The sequence below is a fragment of the Ambystoma mexicanum genome, chromosome 11, assembly GCF_040938575.1.
Source record: "Ambystoma mexicanum isolate Mex_15411 chromosome 11, UKY_AmexF1_1, whole genome shotgun sequence".
NCBI classification, from domain to species: Eukaryota; Metazoa; Chordata; class Amphibia; order Caudata; family Ambystomatidae; genus Ambystoma; species Ambystoma mexicanum.
This window is the reverse complement of record NC_090934.1, coordinates 57,145,093-57,165,817: the sequence shown is the minus strand read 5'-3', so window position 1 is coordinate 57,165,817 and position 20,725 is coordinate 57,145,093. Positions and strand designations below refer to the sequence as shown.

The following is a 20,725-nucleotide window of genomic DNA, read 5'->3' as shown; positions in this document are numbered from 1 at the left end:
TACTCTAGTTTTCAATAGAATTAACTACCCACCAGTCTTCCTCTCTACTCTTTCACTGCTCTCAAAAAAGGTCCTTCCTTTGCTCTATGCCCCCAGATCCTCTCCAAGCCCCGTCTACCCTCATCAGCCTACCGTCACCAGGCTATCGTCACCTGCCTACCGTGACCAACCTACCGTCACAAGCCTACCATCACCAGGCTATCGTCACCTGCCTACCATCACCAGCCTACCGTCAGCAGCCTATTGTCACCAAGCTGGATGACTCCACGCAAAATCACTCACACTCCTGTCCTTATCTTTAAATCTATCCAGGCCCTTCCCCACCCTTCTCTTGACGACTGAATCTCACTGTATTCTCCCTCTAGTCCTCTCTGCTCTCCTTTCTCCTTTTCTAACAACCTGTCCCCCGCCCCACCAGCGGTGCTTCCTCCTGCATTCGGGCCTTCTTACTACATGCCCACTTCACTGGTATGCCTGCCCTGGCCATTGAAGTCTTTCACGTGATTATAAACATGTGAATTGCACCTGTAAATACAGGCTCCAACACTTAATTGTCATTTAATTGAAGTCTTTGCCCCCTAACCCATATCAGTGGTCTGTGCTCCGTTATATTAACCCCACAAATCCTGGTCTATTTTATCCAGCATACCAACTAAATGTGTCAAGGCGCCTTACCCAGGAATCACCTTTTGTTATAGTGTGGCTTGCAAGCCACTGTTGATGAGCTCTGTATGGGTTTATGTGCAATGCTGTTGATGGCTGGAATGCTAGTAGGTCATCAGCTGTTGTTACTGTTCTAAATGTGATGCACTTGGTCATGATGTACTTGTTTACTTTTTGTTGAGGTTCTACAGTAGTCAGTTGGTGTTTGCTTTCTCTGGTAGTGCTGTGCTGGCATTGCTGGGGTCTTCATACATAATTATTATCTTAATAAAAGCCTCTTAGCTTTCATGAGTGTCCGGATGACTCCAACCTAACACCTTTGCCTTCTGAAATGGATACTAAATACCTAATTTCTGTTCAAAATGACATCTTTTCCTTAATAAATATAAAATGCTAATGCACTCAACACCTAAACATTATAGACACCCGCCTCCTTGCCAAGGGGTGCAGTGCAGTCACGTCTAGTTATAGGAGAAACATTGTTTTGTTGCTTTTAAAAGCGATGTCCGAAACACATATGTAGGAAATTGTAAATTTGAAAGGCGGGGGTGGGTTCACTTCAAGTTGTGTTACTTTTCTAACAAGTTTGAAAAGGCAAGCACATGTTCTTTCCAACATGTTTCGGTGCACTTAATAATTGAAAGCTGTAGGATCTTTTTCTGTGTTAAACCCTCCATTGATCCTTTCCGCATGTTCTAGCCTGGGTCTGGTTCCTGGGAACCTTCCTCCATTGATCCTTTCTGCTTCTTCTAGCGTAGCCTTGTTCCTGGGACCCTTCCTCCATTGATCCTTTCTGCTTCTTCTAGCCTGAGCCTTGTTCCTGGGACCCTTCCTCCATTGATCCTTTTCGCATCATATATTGTGAGCCTTGTTCAAGGGACCCTTCTTCCATTGATCTTTTTTGCATCTTCTAGCCTGAGCCTTGTTCCTGGGACCCTTCCTCTATTGATCCTTTCCACTTCTTCTAGCCTGAGCCTTGTTCCTGGGACCCTTCCTCCATTGATCACTTCCGCTTCTTCTAGCCTGAGCCTGGTTCCTGGGACCCTTCCTCAATTGATCCTTTCCAGTTCTTCTAGCCTGAGGCTGGTTCCTGGGACCTTTCCTCCATTCACCCTTTCCGCTTCTTCTGGCCTGAACCTGGTTCCTGGGTCCCTTCCTCCATTGATCCTGTCTGCTTCTTCTAGCCTAGCCTTGTTCCTGGGACCCTTCCTCCATTGATCCTTTCTGCGTCTTCTAGACTGATCCTTGTGACTGGGACCCTTCCTCCATTGATCCGTTTCGCATCTTCTAGCCTGTGCCTTGTTCCAGGGACCCTTCTTCCATTGATCCTATTTGCATATTCTAGCCTGAGCCTTGTTCCTGGGACCCTTCCTCCATTGATCCTTTCCACTTCTTCTAGCCTGAGCCTTGTTCCTGGGACCCTTCCTCCATTGATCCGTTCTGCTTCTTCTAGCCTGGGCCTGGTTCCTGGGCCCCTTTCTCCATTGAACTTTTCCACTTCTTCTGGCCTCAGCCTGGTTCCTGGGAAACTTCCCCCATTGATCCTTTCCACTTCTTCTGGCCTGAGCCTGGTTCCTGGGACCCTTCCTCTGATGATCCTTTCTGCATATTCTGGCCTTAGCCTGGTTCCTGGGACCCTTCCTCTATTGACCCTTTCCACATCTTCTGGCCTGAGCCTGGTTCCTGGGACCTTTCCTCCATTTACCCTTTCCGCTTCTTCTAACCTGAACCTGGTTCCTGGGTCCCTTCCTCCATTGATCCTGTCTGCTTCTTCTAGCCTAGCCTTGTTCCTGGGACCCTTCCTCCATTGATCCTTTCTGCGTCTTCTAGACTGATCCTTGTGACTGGGACCCTTCCTCCATTGATCCGTTTCGCATCTTCTAGCCTGTGCCTTGTTCCAGGGACCCTTCTTCCATTGATCCTATTCGCATATTCTAGCCTGAGCCTTGTTCCTGGGACCCTTCCACCATTGATCCTTTCCACTTCTTCTAGCCTGAGCCTTGTTCCTGGGACCCTTCCTCCATTGATCCGTTCTGCTTCTTCTAGCCTGGGCCTGGTTCCTGGGCCCCTTTCTCCATTGAACTTTTCCACTTCTTCTGGCCTCAGCCTGGTTCCTGGGAAACTTCCCCCATTGATCCTTTCCACTTCTTCTGGCCTGAGCCTGGTTCCTGGGACCCTTCCTCCGATGATCCTTTCTGCATATTCTCGCCTTAGCCTGGTTCCTGGGACCCTTCCTCTATTGACCCTTTCCACATCTTCTGGCCTGAGCCTGGTTCCTGGGACCTTTCCTCCATTTACCCTTTCCGCTTCTTCTAACCTGAACCTGGTTCCTGGGTCCCTTCCTCCATTGATCCTGTCTGCTTCTTCTAGCATAGCCTTGTTCCTGGGGCCCTTCCTCCATTGATCATTTCTTCTTCTTCTAGCCTGATCCTTGTGACTGGGACCCTTCCTCCATTCATCCTATTTGCATCTTCTAGCCTGTGCCTTGTTCCAGGGACCCTTCCTCCATTGATCCTATTTGCATATTCTAGCCTGAGCCTTGTTCCTGGGACCCTTCCTCCATTGATTCTTTCCACTTCGTATAGCCTGAGCCTTGTTCTTGGGACCCTTCCTCCATTGATCCTTTCTGCTTCTTCTAGCCTGAGCCTGGTTCGTGGAACCCTTCCGCCATTGATCCTTTTTGCATCTTCCAGCCTGTGCCTTGTTCCATGGACCCTTCCTACATTGATCCTATTCACATATTCTTGCCTGATTGTTCCTGGGACCCTTCCTCCATTGATCCTTTCTGCCTCTTCTAGCCTGATCCTTGTGACTGGGACCCTTCCTCCATTGATCCTTTTTGCATCTTCCAGCCTGTGCCTTGTTCCATGGACCCTTCCTACATTGATCCTATTCACATATTCTTGCCTGATTGTTCCTGGGACCCTTCCTCCATTGATCCTTTCCACTTCTTCTAGCCTGAGCCTTGTTCCTGGGACCCTTCCTCCATTGATCCTTTCTGCTTCTTCTAGCCTGAGCCTGGTTTGTGGAATCCTTCCGCCATTGATCCTTTCTGCTTCTTTTAGCCTGAGCCTGGTTCCTGGGACCCTTCCTCCATTGATCCTTTCTGCTTCTTCTAGCCTGGGCCTGGTTACTGGGTCCCTTCCTCCATTGATCCTTTCTGCTTCTTTTAGCCTGAGCCTGGTTCCTGGGACCCTTCCTCCATTGATCCTTTCTGCTTCTTCTAGCCTAGGCCTGGTTCCTGGGCCCCTTTCTCTGTTGAACCTTTCCACTTCTTCTGGCCTGAGCCTGGTTCCTGGGACCCTTCCCCCATTGATCCTTTCCACTTCTTCTGGCCTGAGCCTCGTTCCTGGGACCCTTCTTCCATTGATCATGTCTGCTTCTTCTAGCCTAACCTTGTTCCTGGGACCCTTCCTCCATTGATCCATTCTGCCTCTTCTAGCCTGATCCTTGTGACTGGGACCCTTCCTCCATTGATCCTTTTTGCATCTTCCAGCCTGTGCCTTGTTCCATGGACCCTTCCTACATTGATCCTATTCACATATTCTTGCCTGATTGTTCCTGGGACCCTTCCTCCATTGATCCTTTCCACTTCTTCTAGCCTGAGCCTTGTTCCTGGGACCCTTCCTCCATTGATCCTTTCTGCTTCTTCTAGCCTGAGCCTGGTTTGTGGAATCCTTCCGCCATTGATCCTTTCTGCTTCTTTTAGCCTGAGCCTGGTTCCTGGGACCCTTCCTCCATTGATCCTTTCTGCTTCTTCTAGCCTGGGCCTGGTTACTGGGTCCCTTCCTCCATTGATCCTTTCTGCTTCTTTTAGCCTGAGCCTGGTTCCTGGGACCCTTCCTCCATTGATCCTTTCTGCTTCTTCTAGCCTAGGCCTGGTTCCTGGGCCCCTTTCTCTGTTGAACCTTTCCACTTCTTCTGGCCTGAGCCTGGTTCCTGGGACCCTTCCCCCATTGATCCTTTCCACTTCTTCTGGCCTGAGCCTCGTTCCTGGGACCCTTCTTCCGATGATCCTTTCTGCATCTTCTGGCCTTAGCCTGGTTCCTGGGACCCTTCCTCTATTGACCCTTTCCATATCTTCTGGCCTGAGCCGGGTTCCTGGGACCCTTCCTCCGTTGACCCTTTCCACTTCTTCTGGCCTGGGCCTTGTTCCTGGGACCCTTCCTCTGTTGATCCTTTCTGCTTCTTCTGGCCTGAGCCTTGTTCCTGGGACCCTTCCTCTGTTGATCCTTTCTGCTTCTTCTGGCCTAAGCCTGGTTCCTGGGACCCTTCCTCCAGTGATCATTTCCGCTTCTTCTGGCCTGAGCCTGGTTCCTGGGAGCCTTCCTCTGTTGATCCTTTTTGCTTCTTCTAGCCTGAGCCTTGTTCCTGGGACCCTTCGTCCGTTGATCCTTTCTGCTTCTTCTAGCCGGAGCCTGATTCCTGGGACCCTTCCTCCATTGATCCTTTCTGCATCTTCTAGACTGAGCCTGGTTCCTGGGAACCTTCCTCCGTTGACCCTTTCCGCTGCTTCTAGCCTGAGCCTGGTTCCTGGGACCCCTCCTCCGTTGACCCTTTCCACTTCTTCCAACCTGAGCCTTGTTCCTGGGACCCTTCCTCTGTTGATCCTTTCTGCTTCTTCGGGCCTGAGCCTGGTTCCTGGGACCCTTCCTCCAGTGATCATTTCCGCTTCTTCTGGCCTGAGCCTGGTTCCTGGGAGCCTTCCTCTGTTGATCCTTTCTGCTTCTTCTAGCCTGAGCCTTGTTCCTGGGACCCTTCGTCCGTTGATCCTTTCTGCTTCTTCTAGCCTGAGCCTGATTCCTGGGACCCTTCCTCCATTGATCCTTTCTGCATCTTCTAGACTGAGCCTTGTTCCTGGGAACCTTCCTCCGTTGACCCTTTCCGCTGCTTCTAGCCTGAGCCTGGTTCCTGGGACCCCTCCTCCGTTGACCCTTTCCACTTCTTCCAACCTGAGCCTTGTTCCTGGGACCCTTCCTCCATTGACCCTTTCCGCTTCTTCCGGCCTGAGACTGGTTCCTGGGACTCTTCCTCCGTTGATCCTTACCGCTTCTTCTAGCCTGAGCCTGGTTCCGGCGTCTCTTCCTCCGTTGATACTTTCTGCTTCTTCCAGCCTGAGCCTGGTTCCTGGGACCCTTCCTCCGTTGATCCTTTCCGCTTCTTCCAGCCTGAGCCTGGTTGCTGGGACCCTTCATCCGTTGACCCTTTCCACATCTTCCAGCCTGAGCCTGATTCCTGGGACCCTTCCTCCATTGACCCTTTCTGTTTTTTCTAGCCTGAGCCTGGTTCCTGGGACCCTTCCTCAGTTAACCCTTTCTGCTTCTTCTAGCCTGAGCCTGGTTCCTGGGACCCTTTCTCTGTTGATCCTTTCCGCTTTTTCTACCCTGAGCCTTGTTCCTGGGACCATTTCTGCTTCTTCTAGCCTGAGATTTGTTCCTAGGACCCTTCCTCCGTTGACCCTTTCCGTTTCCTCTAGCCTGAGCCTTGTTCCTGGGACCCTTCCTCCGTTGACCCTTTCCACTTCTTCTAGCCTAGGCCTGGTTCGTGTGACCCTTTCTCCATTGATCCTTTATGCTTCTTCTAGCCTGAGCCTGGCTCTTGGGACCCTTCCTCCGTTGATCCTTTCCGCATCTTCTAGCCTGAGCCTGGTTCCTGGGACCCTTCCTCCATTGATCCTCTCTGCTTCTTCCAGCCTGAGCCTTGTTCCTGGGACCCTTCCTCTGTTGACCCTTTCCATTTCTTCCATCCTGAGTCTGGTTCCTGGGACTCTTCCTCCTTTGATCCTTTCCGCTTCTTCCAGCCTGAGCCTGGTTCCTGGGACCCTTCCTCCATTGACCCTTTCCGCTTCTTCTAGCCTGAGCCTGGTTCCTGGGACCCTTGCTCCATTGACCCTTTCCGCTTCTACTAGCCTGAGCCTTGTACCTGGGACCCTTCCTCCATTGATTCTTTCCACTTATTCTTCTAGCCCGAGCCTTGTTCCTGTGACCCTTCCTCCATTGATCCTTTCCGCTTCTTCTAGCCTGGGCCTGGATCCTGGGTTCCTTCCTCCATTGATCCCTACCGCTTCTTCTAGCCTGAGCCTTGTTCCTGGGACCCTTGCAGGGTCCATTGCTGATCCTTGCTGCTTCTTCTCTTCTAGCCTGAGCCTTGTTCCCGTGACCCTTCCTCCATTGATCCTTTTTCGCTTCTTCTAGCCTGTGCCTGGTTCCTTGGGACCCTTCTTCCATTGATCCTTCCCGATTCTTCTAGCCTGAGTCTGTTTCCTGGGACCCTTCTATCTCCTGAAGGAAGACTGTCTCTGGATCAAGGGTAACCATGTGAAAGGTTATACGAGCACCAGGGTCTCTGAAGCATATAGATGGTGATAATGAGTTCTCCCAGCTTCTCCTGAGAGGCCTCATGAAAGGCCAGAGGACGTCTATGAGTGCTACTACCTTGAGAGGTCGGAGGAGGGCAGGATGCTGTGAGCTTCTGTAGAGGAGCGACATGAACAGACAGACCTGTGTGTGATCCAGGAGAAGGAGGCAGGGAAGCAACAGAAAATGAAAATGAAAGAGAAGGACGTTCATGGGTTTAGTTGCCTGTGAGTGGAAACTCTTGCAGCTGGGCACAGACTTGAGTGAGAACCCGCAGTGTGAGTGAACGCCTCTGTTGAAAACTGATGGGTTAAAGTCATTGTGTGTTATAATCTGCTGTTTTCCCTGCCTCTTCTTTCAGCTGGCGTGCTGGCAACTACAGTCAGTTCTGGGGAATGACACTCGATGAGGGAATACGCTACCGCCTGGGGACGAGTAAACCGACGAGTTCTGTCATGAACATGAATGAGATGCATGTGAGTACCATGGAGTTCAGTGGGTTAAAAACATGGCCTGTGTGGCACCACCACAATAGTACTGGTACCCAATTGGAAATACAGAGCTGCATACACTTATAATGCATTTATAAACATCCTTAGCACCCGCTTCCAAACTAGGCATGGCGTGCTGAGCGGCACACGCTGCCTGCATATCACTGAACAGTCTGAGCATGAAGCTTCCACTGTAAGAGATTCTCACAGATAAAAACATTACCTGTGTATCACAGCACACCTACAGATAACATGCAGAGAACACCTGAAATGCTGATGCTATAGCTATTTCAATAGGCTGCACCTTATGATCTTCTGATAGACTTCATGGTAGGGGAGTAGGATAGGGGCTTCTCCCCTACCACCCACGTGTTCACCAAAATGCAAAGCAGCCGTTCCATTGTCGCGTTGAATCGTTCTATTAGTCAATTTATCTGTGGGTGAAATCTAGTCTTGGATAAACTTTTGAACTCACATAAGATAGGCGCTAAGTGCAGACGCTAGATTTTGAGATATGTGGTCGCAGAACACTTCTGCATGGAAACAAGCTAAACCCAGCAAACATATGCACCCTAAAATATAGTTCAGAGCTCTAACGGCCTATATTAGACAAAAGAGAGAAAGGTGCCAGGGTATCACATGCTTTCTGTATACACACTGTGCCAGAACTGCACACATTATTTGAGTCACCCTAGGCAGCCAGTTTAAAATGAGCTATGGGCAAATAGATGCATGTCTTGTCTAGTTATCACCTAACAGCCCGGGGATGCTCCCTTCCCACTGTGCTAATTTGCCATACTGTTCCTGGGAAATTGCCATACTGCCTGAATAACACAGAACAGCGTGTGCAGTGTGCTACTCTCCCAGAAATGGCACGTCAGTGGCATAATCAATTGAAATGCCCATTAGTGTAACCATATCTGTTCCTCACGACGTTTCTCTGTGTGCTTTTTCTGATGCTAAAGCGGTGTTACCCTCAGTAGAGCAGCCCCTCCTTGCTTCTCAGGTTATCCTTATCACTCCCTCTAGGAGGTCTAAATTTGAGTTCTTGCTCAGAGGTGTTGCTAGGTCTGGAAAATATCCGGGGCTGCTCTAATGTGGGGACTGCCGGCACTCGGGACTAGCTAGCCTTTTAGTTGTAGCTCCTGAGCTTCTATCCAGGGCTACAACCAAAAGGCTATAGCCCCCTCAGCGTCCCCCCCCATCCCCCTAGCAACACCCCTTGCTCAAATCCCTGCTGCAGTACCTGCGATAGGTACAATGCGATTGCTTCCCAGCAAGAGTACTCAAGTGGGATGATAGAAAAACTTTGACTGCAGGTGCTCTGAGCCTGGAGATGACTCGCCTCCATTCCCACAGTGCTTTGCCGCTCATAGCGCCTCCTCCCAGAGCCTCTCACTGCTCATGTGTCTTCGCACTATGAGCTCAGTGTGACAGTCATCCTCACTGTTTTTTGTTTGCTTGTATGTCTCCGTCTGGAGTAGGGTAGCCAACCATCCCGTATTTTGTGGGACTGTCCCGAAATGACAAGTTGTGTCTGGTGCCCCAAACACACCCTCTCCGGGATGGGAGAATGTCTCAAGTTTGCTTCGGGCATGATCATAGTCTGTTTCAACAGAGCATTATAATGGGAGCAATTAGACATTGATGGGAGTTCGAATATTAGCAGGACTTTTCTCCTTTAGAAATATGAAGGGTGGATGAGAAATGGGAGTGTGCATAGTGCTTCCATGACATGTGAGATAATGACTATACTTTTCAAACCCAAGGGAGCATGCTTTAGGCTGGTATTAAGTTGCCTTGTGCTACTGTGTCCATCCATGCAGGATGAGGAAATTGAAACTAAAGCCATACTCTTTTTGCTCACCATGTTTCTATGACAATTTACATAGTGTAGGGTGAGCTCACTATAAAAGACTTGTTTATTATGTAATGTCTGTTCTTTTTTCGAAGCATTGTTATTAAACATTATTTATGTACATGAAGTCCAAACCAAAACCTTAATAAATATTTATATCAACCATTCTGGGAAGATTTGTGGGCAAGTGCTGAAATAGCTCACACCCCTGTTTCAACACTTAACCAAAGTGTGTGATCCTTGGCAAATCATTTAATCTCACTGAGTTCCAGGTGCTTCAGTTAATAGCCAAACTCATTATATTCTTATATCTATATATATAAAAGTCAAAATGTGTTTGTGGCTGGATTTGTGGCGAAGCGTTGTTCCCTATAGAATTCCACACCATTTCACCAAACGGCAACAGATTTTGCATAGTTGCCTGTTCAGATCCTGCAGACATTACTGGCTACATGATATTTTGTCACCCCACCCTTTTACACAGATTTCAGCGAAAGTCAACATTTGTTGATTTGTGGGTTTGTAGCAAAGTGTTGTTCCTTATACAATTCCACACTGTTTCAACAATCTGCACCACATTTTGCATAGTTACCTGTTAGTAACCTCCGGACATTACTAGCTACATGACATTTGAACACCCCACAACGTTCCCCAGATTTTAGCACAATTCACAATTTGTGTATTTGTGGTTTGCCAAAGAGTTGTTCCTTATACAATTCCACACCGTTTCACCAATCTGCACCACATTTGGCATAGTTACCTGTTAGTACCCTGTGAACATTACTGGCTACATGACATTTGGACAGCCCACCACGTTCCCCGGAATTCAGCACAATTCAAAATTTGTTTGTGGGTTTGTGGTTTGGCGAAGCGTTGTTCCTTATACAATTCCACCCCGTTTGACCAATCTGCACCACATTTTGCATAGTTACCTGTTAGGACCCTGTGGATATTAACTTCCAGGCCCTGGGCAGCACAGTTTCCAAGATATTTGCACTGCAATGAACTTTGAGGCGACAGGTGCAGAGAGAGCAAAGAAGGTTCCAGTATGCAGCAACGCACCAACTCTCGTATCCCCCAACGTCTCCTCTGGGGTATGTCAGCCAGCCACGCACGTCCATTCTCAGTGCAGTTTACTTCAGGGTGCAAAGCAGATCAAGCGATAAGCAAATAAGAACAGAGACCTACTGGATCAGTGTTTTAATGTTTGTCTGCTAGTGTAATTATATAAAAAAGCTTTACTCATAGTTCACTTGAATATAGAATTCCTTCATGCATAACAAGCATTGGCAATACCAGCAGTTTTGGCTTTTGCGTATGCATGGGAAAGGCATTTACCAGGTTCTGCCGGAGTGATATTAACTGTCCATTGATGGTAGCAGCTGCAACATTTTGCAAGTACCTGGGCATCTAATATCAGTGCCTGGCAAATGCCTACTTATAGACAAGCCAATGATTGTTTTAAAGAGGATTTCAGTAAAGATCATGCATAGTGCTTATAAATAGAGAGCTTAAGGCAGACCTGTTACCATTTATATTAAACCAGTAGAACACGTACAGCCCCAATTAAGTCATTCAATCTCAGAAGAATGCTTTGGAAAAACACCTGCAGGCACTTCACGTGAAATGTTTGATGGTAAGGCTTGATTTAGGTAAACACAAAGAGTTCCCATGAGAAGGTGTTTTTGATGGGCAGAGGCAGGAACTGGGTGGGAATGGCCATAGGGATTAGCATGGCCATGGGCCCTCAATAGGTGGTTAAATAACCAAACAACACCTACAAGCTTTGTGTCCCTCCTCGTATGCCCTTTCTCCCTAGCTGTGCTGTAAGGCAATTGATTTGGCTTATAAATGCCACCTAATAGCCAAAACTAATAATGGTGCCATTCATGAATCACAGTTATCTGCCTCTATGCACACTTATCGCAATTTCTTGTAATGTCACTTCCCCATGTGACGTTAAGTCTCACAGATTGGTTGCGCAAGGCCCTTTTCACTGAAGTCACTTCTGTAGTGCTGTTGGGGTGTATACATATTTATTTTTATTTATCTGTTTATTGTTTAAAGCGCAGACCTAGCTTGAGAGCAGCAGAGCACTGTACAGAGTCTGAGTAGCCGGCTTTTGGGCTGCCATCTTTAAACAGTAGCACGGTACTGTGAGGTCTGTGCGTCGGTTTGTGCATCCATTGGAGCCATGTTTTGAGAGATTTGAGAAACTGGCGAATTGTGGGGTTATTCCGAGCCGACATCGGGATCGAGTTCCAGAGGGTGGGTGCATATGAACATTAGGTGGCTTGCATGTCTTTTACCCCAGGGGGCCTAGACAGATCTCTAACGGGGTCTCTGAACTGCATGCAAAATGTCCTACAGTTATACTTTTTTTGTGCAGTGCATGTGTAAAAATACCGTCTGCCGGTGCAAATGACACGGTATGGAAGCATTCACACTCGGTGCCGCCTCTGATAAGCTTCCATTTTGAAAAGATGGCTACCCTATTCTGGAGGAGCACTTCAGAGGCTTTCCTCGCCGCTACTCACTGCACCTTCTGCCCGGCCGGAGGTGGCTGGGGTATGGAAACATCCAGGGTGTGTGAGCACGTAGCTTCCCTGCAGGCCAAGCGGAGTCTGCCACGCGGCGCTGGAAGGCGCACAAAGCCGTCTGCGCGATAGACACGTCTGCGCCTTATCTCTCCACTTCCTTCAGGAAATCCAGCCCGCCACCCCCGGGGAGGAATCTCTGAGCACATATTGTGAGAGGCTCGCCTTCAGCCGCCACCTTTTCCTCCCACTCCACGGTGCATAACCCTGACTTGGCCAGGGTGAGGCAGGCGCCCACGAGGGTGCTGGGGCAGTGCCAACGTCATCTTGCCGGGTGTCAGAGCGCTGCACACAACTGATATCTAAAACACATCAAATCTCAAGTCGCGCCACACACCAAAGAAGCAGTAGTTATACACTAGTGCAAAGAAATATATATCATAGTGTATTGGATAATTTCAAGTTGATGCAACCATTTGAAAAACAAGTAGCCAGCCGACACATGTTTCGAACTTTGCTCTTCTTCAGGGCTGTACTTCATTACATAACAAATGCCATAACCGCATCCAAGTAGACTCTGAGATTACTTTTAAAGGAGTGGATTCTAATATCGATAGTATCCTGTTAAAGAGCCAATACATTTAAGAGAGCTACATGAATATGAAAAAACACCAAGGTACACATTTTACAAACCAAGTGTGAACCTTTGGGGAGAAGGGTATTGTGAACATAGGATGTACAAATCCCTATTTATCCTTTGCCCTAATTTGGCACCCCAATGCTGATGGCAATGTGTGTTATAGACGTGATCTATGCACCCCTCTTTTCCTGTATTACACCGTTTTCGGATCAATGCACCCTAAACATGCTAGGGTTCTGCTCCCCTGGGCGGGACTTATTGCACCTTAACTCGGACAAGATGTATGTGCTTCGAGACTGCTGTGGTGGTGAGCTGGCACAGCATATCATACTCAAATACCCCCACCGTACGTTCCGGTGATTTTGCAAGTCACCACGGAATTCCCTGACCAAATAGAGGATCGAGGTTGAAGGCAAAGTTCCTTTAAAAGATCACAGAACCTTGAGGTGACTTGCAACATTCTTTTTGCACACAGTGAAGGGTATTTTAGAATGTATATATAATACATGGTCACCCAGTGTGATACCTCTGACTACCTGGCCTCTTGCTTAATTTAATGTAAGAGATTGAGTAGTCATTGATACATATGATGAACCTAAAGCTTGTAATGTGTTGCAAAAAAAGAGTATACACTCAAATTCTTCTAAAAACATTTTGTGATTTCAAATACATAATAACTTGCAGATGGATGTTTCTCACGTGTGTACACAATCAGCTCACTACCATTCATGCACACAATCAGCACACTACCATTCATGCACACAATCAGCCCACTACCATTCATGCACACAATCAACTCACTACCATTCATGCACACAATCAGCACACTACCATTCATGCACACAATCAGCGCACTACCATTCATGCACACAATCAGCACACTACCATTCATGCACACAATCAGCACACTACCATTCATGCACACAATCAACTCACTACCATTCATGCACACAATCAGCACACTACCATTCATGCACACAATCAGCGCACTACCATTCATGCACACAATCAGCTTACTACCATTCTCACTCCCGTATCAGTTAATGGCGCCAAAGTGTCACAGGAAATGAATCTGAAAATCCTTATGTGCCGCCGTGGTAGCTGCCCCGTGCTTGCTCATGCCGCTGGCGCTGTGACATCACAAACCAACATTACTATATTATTAAAGTTGCGGTAGTGATGTCATTTTCTTGGAGCTATGACAGCTTGCGGGCGGGAATTTGCAGATATATAGGCAATATGTGTATGGGACCCATCCCTATACATATTGTCCCTAGCCTGCCATATTGTCCTACCTACTGATCCCTCAGCACTGATGACATCATCACAGTAAGATTTAGTGTCATCCTTGGCCAGAAACGTGCATCCTTCTGCATCGACTGTGCAAGTGCAACGCCAGCACCTGCACTCATCAACACTGCAGGTTTCTGCAGCTGGCTTGCTGTCTATCCCACTAACGCCTCCCCATGTTTCTGCACCTGACTTCCTGTCTGTCCCACTAGCCCTTCCCATTGCACTCATCAACACCGCAGGATTCTGCACCTGGCTTGCTGTCTATCCCACTAACGCCTCCCCATGTTTCTGCACCTGACTTCCTGTCTGTCCCACTAGCCCTTCCCCATGCACTCATCAACACCGCAGGTTTCTGCACCTGGCTTGCTGTCTATCCCACTAAAGCCTCCCCATGCCTGTCCCACTAACGCCTCCACATGTTTCTGCACCTGACTTCCTGTCTGTCCCATTAACCCCTCCCATTGCACTCATCAACACTGCTGGTTTCTGCACCCCACTTCCTGTCTATCCCACTAACCCTTCCCTATGCACTCATCAACACTGCAGGGTTCTGCATCTGACTTCCTGTCTATCCCACTAACCCTTCCCCATGCACTCATCAACACTGCAGGGTTCTGCATCTGACTTCCTGTCTATCCCACTAACCCTTCCCCATGCACTCATCAACACCACAGGGTTCTGCATCTAACTTCCTGTCTATCCTACTGACCCTTCCCCATGCACTCATCAACACCGCATGTTTCTGCACCTGACTTCCTGTCTATCCCACTAACGCCTCCCCATGCACAGCGAGGCCAGCATTATTGGCAGGTGGGCGCTCTATAAGGTCACTTAGTTTACTTCTAGCAATCTGACACTACAAGAGGACATGTAGAAGTGTGTGCAATAGCACAGTTCAACATCAAAAAGAACGTAGATCTGATTTCTAACGCTATAAGCACTCAGGTCAATTATCCACGACTTCATGCAGTTTCTTATAATACATAGGCCTTTCCGTGCGTTTCTCATAGCCCATAGGCCTTCCCATGCAGTTTATCATAGCCCATAGCCCTTTCCATGCAGTTTCTCATAGCCCATAGGCCTTTCCGTGCAGTTTCTCACACCACATAGGCCTTCCCGTGCAGTTTCTCATAGCCCATAGGCCTTTCCATGCAGTTTCTCACAGCACATAGGCCTTTCCCTGCAGTTTCTCTTAGCCCATAGGCCTTTCCATGCAGTTTCTCATAGCACATAGGCCTTTCCATGCAGTTTCTCACAGCACATAGGCCTTTCCGTGCAGTTTCTCATAGCCCATAGGCCTTCCCATGCAGTTTCTCATAGCCCATAGGCCTTTCCATGCAGTTTCTCACAGCACATAGGCCTTTCCCTGCAGTTTCTCTTAGCCCATAGGCCTTTCCATGCAGTTTCTCATAGCACATAGGCCTTTCCATGCAGTTTCTCACAGCACATATGCCTTTCCATGCAGTTTCTCTTAGCCCATAGGCCTTTCCATGCAGTTTCTCATAGCACATAGGCCTTTCCATGCAGTTTCTCATAGCACATAGGCCTTTCCATGCAGTTTCTCATAGCACATAGGCCTTTCCATTCAGTTGCTCACAGCACACAGACCTTTCCATAGCCATTCTTTGAGCCCCGCTCTTGGGAACAGTTTCGGAGTGGAACTTGAAGTTGGAGGAAAGTGTACCTTTAAATCAGGGTTAAGGCCCTTAAGTGAAATTTTGGGATTTTTATAACCTTTACTAGAGGAGACCCTATGCAGGGACCATGCAGCGTGCAGAGAATTGACGAGGAAATGTCTCAGATTCAGAGAGAAAACGTATACCGCTGCACAGAAATCCTATGATTTCTAAATATCCGGGAGAGCGCTGTCAAGTGCTGACCAGGCTGTCAAGTGCTGACCAGGCTGTCAAGTGCTGACCAATCTGGAAGCAGACCTTTCATCAAAGTACGGAAGCGTGAATATGTGCACATGCAGATTAGCTGTCTGCCAAAGGCACTTGAAGTTTTACTTTTGAGAACGAGATGCATATATATTGAGGGTGAGGTGGAGACGTAGTGAGGGTGAGGTGGAGACATAGTGTGGGTGAGATGGAGACATAGTGTGGGTGAGGTGGAGACATAGTGAGGGTGAGGTGGTGGCATAGTGAGGGTGAGGTGGAGACATAGCGAGGGTGAGGTGGAGATATAGTGTGGGTGAGGTGGAGACATAGTGAGGGTGAGGTGGAGAAATAGTGATGGTGAGGGGGAGACATAGTGTGGGTGAGGTTGAGACATAGTGAGGGTGAGGGGTGGAGACATAGTGAGAGTGAGGTGGAGACATAGTGTGGGTGAGGTGTAGACATAGTGAGGCTGGGGTGGGGATATAGTGAGAGCGAGGTTAAGAGAGATAGTGTGGGTGAGGTGGAGACATAGTGAGGGTGAGGTGGTGGCATAGTGAGGGTGAGGTGGAGACATAGCGAGGGTGAGGTGGAGATATAGTGTGGGTGAGGTGGAGACATAGTGAGGGTGAGGTGGAGAAATAGTGATGGTGAGGGGGAGACATAGTGTGGGTGAGGTTGAGACATAGTGAGGGTGAGGGGTGGAGACATAGTGAGAGTGAGGTGGAGACATAGTAAGGGTGAGGTGGAGACATAGTGAGGGTGAGGTGGAGACAAAGTGAGGGCGAAGTGGAGATATATAGTGTGGGTGAGATGGACACATAGTGAAGGCGAGATGGAGATACATATTGAGGGTGAGGTGGAAACATAGTGAGGACGAGGTGGAGACATAGTGTGGGTGAGGTGTAGACATAGTGAGGGTGCGATGGAGACATAGTAAGGGTGAGGTGGAGACATAGTGAGGGTGAGGTGGAGACATAGTGAGGGTGAGGTGGAGACATAGTGTGGGTGAGGTGGAGACATAGTGAGGGTGAGGTGGAGACATAGTGTGGGTGAGGTGGAGACATGGTGTGGGTGAGGTGGAGACATAGTGAGGGTGAGGGGTGGAGACATAGTGAGAGTGAGGTGGAGACATAGTGTGGGTGAGGTGGAGACATAGTGAGGCTGGGGTGGGGATATAGTGAGAGCGAGGTGAAGAGAGATAGTGTGGATGAGGTGGAGACATATTGATGGTGAGGTGGAAACATAGTGAGGACGAGGTGGAGACATAGTGTGGGTGAGGTGTAGCCATAGTGAGGGTGCGATGGAGACATAGTAAGGGTGAGGTGGAGACATAGTGAGGGTGAGGTGGAGACATAGTGAGGGTGAGGTGGAGACATAGTGTGGGTGAGGTGGAGACATAGTGAGGGTGAGGTGGAGACATAGTGTGGATGAGGTGGAGTCATGGTGTGGGTGAGGTGGAGACATAGTGAGGGTGAGGTGGAGACATAGTGAGGGTGAGGTTGAGACATAGTGACGGTGAGGGAGGTGGAGACATAGTGAGGGTGAGGTGGAGACATAGTATGAGTGAGGTGGAGACATAGTGAGGCTTGGGTGGCGATATAGTGAGAGCGAGGTGAAGAGACATAGTGTGGGTGAGGTGGAGACGTAGTGAGGGTGAGGTAGAGACATAGTGAGGGTGAGGTGGAGAAATAGTGCCGCTGAAGTGGAGAGATAGTAAGGCTGTAGTGGAGACATATTGAGGCTCTGGTGGAGATATAGCGAGAGCGAGGTGGAAATATATAGAGCAAGGTGGAGACACATTGATGGCGAGATTGAGACACAGTGAAGGTGAGGATGAGACATTATGAGGGCAAGGTGGGGAGGCATATTGAGACAGAGGTGGAGACATGGTGAGGGTGTGGTGGACAGAGATTGAGAAGGTGAAGCGGAGATAAATATTGAGGGCAAGGTGGAGACCTAGCAAAGGCAAGGTGTAGAGACATATGGACAGTGAGTTGCAAACATAATGAGGGTGAGATGGAGATGCATAGTGAGTGTAAGGTAAGAGGACATGGCGAGTACAAGGTGGAGACACAGTAAGGGAGAAGTGGAGACATTGCTTGGGCCAGGTGGAGCGACATAATGAGGGCAAGGTGAAGAAATAATATGGGCAAGGTAGAGAAACATAGTGAGGGCTAGGTGGAGACATAGTGTGGGTGTGGTGGAGACATAGTGAGGGCGAGGTGGAGAGACACAGTGAGGGCGAGGTGGAGAGACATAGTGAGAGCGAGGTGGAGAGACATAGTGAGGGCGAGGTGGAGAGACATAGTGAGGGCGAGGTGGAGAGACATAGTGAGGGCGCAGTGGAGAGACATAGTGAGGGCGAGGTGGAGAGACATAGTGAGGGCGCAGTGGAGAGACATAGTGAGGGCAAGGTGGAGAGACATAGTGAGGGCGGGGTGGAGAGACATAGTGAGGGCGAGGTGAAGAGACATAGTGAGGGCGAGGTGGAGAGACATAGTGAGAGCGAGGTGGAGAGACATAGTGAGGGCGAGGTGGAGAGACATAGTGAGGGCGAGGTGGAGAGACATAGTGAGGGCGCAGTGGAGAGACATAGTGAGGGCAAGGTGGAGAGACATAGTGAGGGCGAGGTGGAGAGACATAGTGAGGGCGAGGTGAAGAGACATAGTGAGGGTGAGGTGGAGGGACATAGTGAGGGCGAGGTGGAGAGACATAGTGAGGGCTAGGTGAAGACATTGTGAAGTTGACCTGAAGAGACATAGTGAGTGCGCCATAGAGACAGTGTGAGGCATCGTTTGGGCGAGGTGGAGAGACATAGTGAGGGCAAGGTTGATTGCCATAGTGAGGGCAAGGTGGACACAGTGAGATTGCGGTGGAGGCATAAGCAGAAGAGGATTGGTGACGACTGAGGTGGGGAGGGTGATGGGGTTTCAGTTTGGCAGAGAGAAAGTGTAGGCCAGGGCTGAGGGTCAGGGGGCGCTGCTCCCTCACTGGGAACAGCTCTCTTAAAGTTCCTGTGGCGCCCCCGGCGCTGCCATTTGTGGAAACAAAGTGAAAGGAACATAAATATGTTCATGGAAATGAGATTCTCGTTGTCCCGATAAGAGGGAGGGGAATTCCCCGGAGTGTGGGGTCGGAGCGTTCCTGGCCATGAGTCATATTTAGTCTCGGTGGCTTTGCACTAATGGCGCCCAATATGTTCTCATGGCCTCCAAAGAAATTCCAGAAGGCTCCATGTATTTATACAGTGTTTGAGTGACTGCACAGTACTGTGTGACAGTGACCTCTTCAGTGCTTGTGCGAGGGATCACAAAGTACTGTGTGAGAGTGCCCCCTTCAGTGCTGTGTGAGAGCAACCGGTCTGTGACCCATGCAGCTCTGTGTCGTGGACAGCGGAGGACTGTTTAGGGGTGTCATCAGTGGACTGAGTAGTCAGTGCTATTGAGGAGACGCCTCATGGACCTTTCAGCATTGGCCCTGGTGAGGGGTGCTCTCTGCAGCCTTGGGGTGCTTGAACTGACCGATACATCTCTGAAGCACTTGGGGTTCTCCCATGGATAGAGCCAGTCCCACGAATCTCTCGGCATCCGCTCGGGTTGGCGTCTCGGGTTGGCGTTACCCCAGGGGCATTCAGTTGGCTGTGTTGCCTTGGGGACTTTATTTATTTATTTTAAACATGTGTAAAGTGCACAAACAGCCCACAGGCGCCGTGGCGCTGTTGCAGCAGGCAGTATGATATGATATGATAGGTTATTTATAACACGCTTAATACTCAGAGGTTTCTAAGCGCAGACCCGAGGATTGAACCTGTGTTGCTCCGTGTTGTCTTGCTTCCGAGGGGAGAACGTTAGCCTGAGCTATCCTCCCGTAGGCTCCTTAGTTACAGTGGAGCATGAAACGAATGTAGAGATATAACAAAGGTAAGTGAGTTTGTTACATACAATGAGTGCTAGAGATATAAAACAGGAGAATTGGATACAATGGTATACAGTGATTTGGTTAAATACAGTGCGTATTAAAGATATCACGACAGTAAGAGAGTTGGATACAGTGGTATAAGAATGAGTTACAGTGTGCATGGCATAACATCTGAGGTGTACTTAATTCATTTGGTGAGGGGTGACAACATGAGTGACAACCACATCAACTAACACACAAGTAGGCATGAGGCACAAAGCGGGGGTGCAGAGGTTAGTTAAACAGCCAGGTTTTGAGTGCTTTGCGGAATGAGGGTGTGAGGGTTCGTTTCTGAGAGTAAATGGCAAGGAATTGCATTGCCTGGCAGCAATGAAGGGGACGCTAGCACCACCTGCTTTGGCTCGCTTGACTCAAGGGATGATGAGACGGTGGGAGTATGGTGTCCTAGTGCGCCTGGAGGAGCTCATTCTCACTACTTTTGAGGAAAGGTAAGGGGGGATGTGTCAGTGAGGCACTTATGAGTGATGGCAAGCGTTTTAAATAGAACACATTCTTTGATAGGGAGCCAATGGGCTTTGTGTCTGGCAATAGATATTTGTTCTCTTTTGAGAATGTTGAGAGCAGCTCAAAGTGCATTGTTTTGGATTATTTGCAGTTTCATTCGGTTTTTGATGCAGTTCCAGCAAAGAGGATGTTGCAGTAATCCAATCTTGAGCCTTTTATGGCTCTGGCGATGGAGAGGCCGTTCTTAGTGGATAGGAATGGTTTGGCTGCGTTGATCAATTTGGTGTAGTAGGCAACTGAAGAAGCCACAGAGCTGACTTGACGTGATAAGGAGAGGGTGGCATTAAGGTAGACTCCTAAAGTTTAGACCGAGTGGTAGACAGGGATCTGTGGGTTGTCAATAGTCAAGGTGGTGTATTGGCTGGTATGTTTATTTAGGGTTACCTGGGAACCAACTAGGAGTATTTCAGTCTTGTCGCCATTGAGGCAGAGACGGTTTGCTGCCATATAGGCCTCAATGGTGGAGTAGACTTTGTAGAGGGCCTTGGCGTCTGTTTCGTAGCTACCGGAGAGTGGGAGTAGGAC

General features: G+C 48.9%; 1 protein-coding gene across 20 annotated transcripts in view; it reads left to right on the top strand.

The window, feature by feature from the left end:
- Positions 1-20,725, top strand: part of TINAGL1 (tubulointerstitial nephritis antigen like 1) — a 161,630-nt gene that overhangs the window by 99,428 nt on the left and 41,477 nt on the right. For all 20 annotated transcript variants that reach the window (XM_069622538.1, XM_069622529.1, XM_069622537.1 and 17 more), the window contains exon 5: positions 7,381-7,495. In XM_069622538.1, coding sequence (XP_069478639.1) covers positions 7,381-7,495 — 115 coding nt within the window. The remainder of the gene's footprint in view (positions 1-7,380; positions 7,496-20,725) is intronic.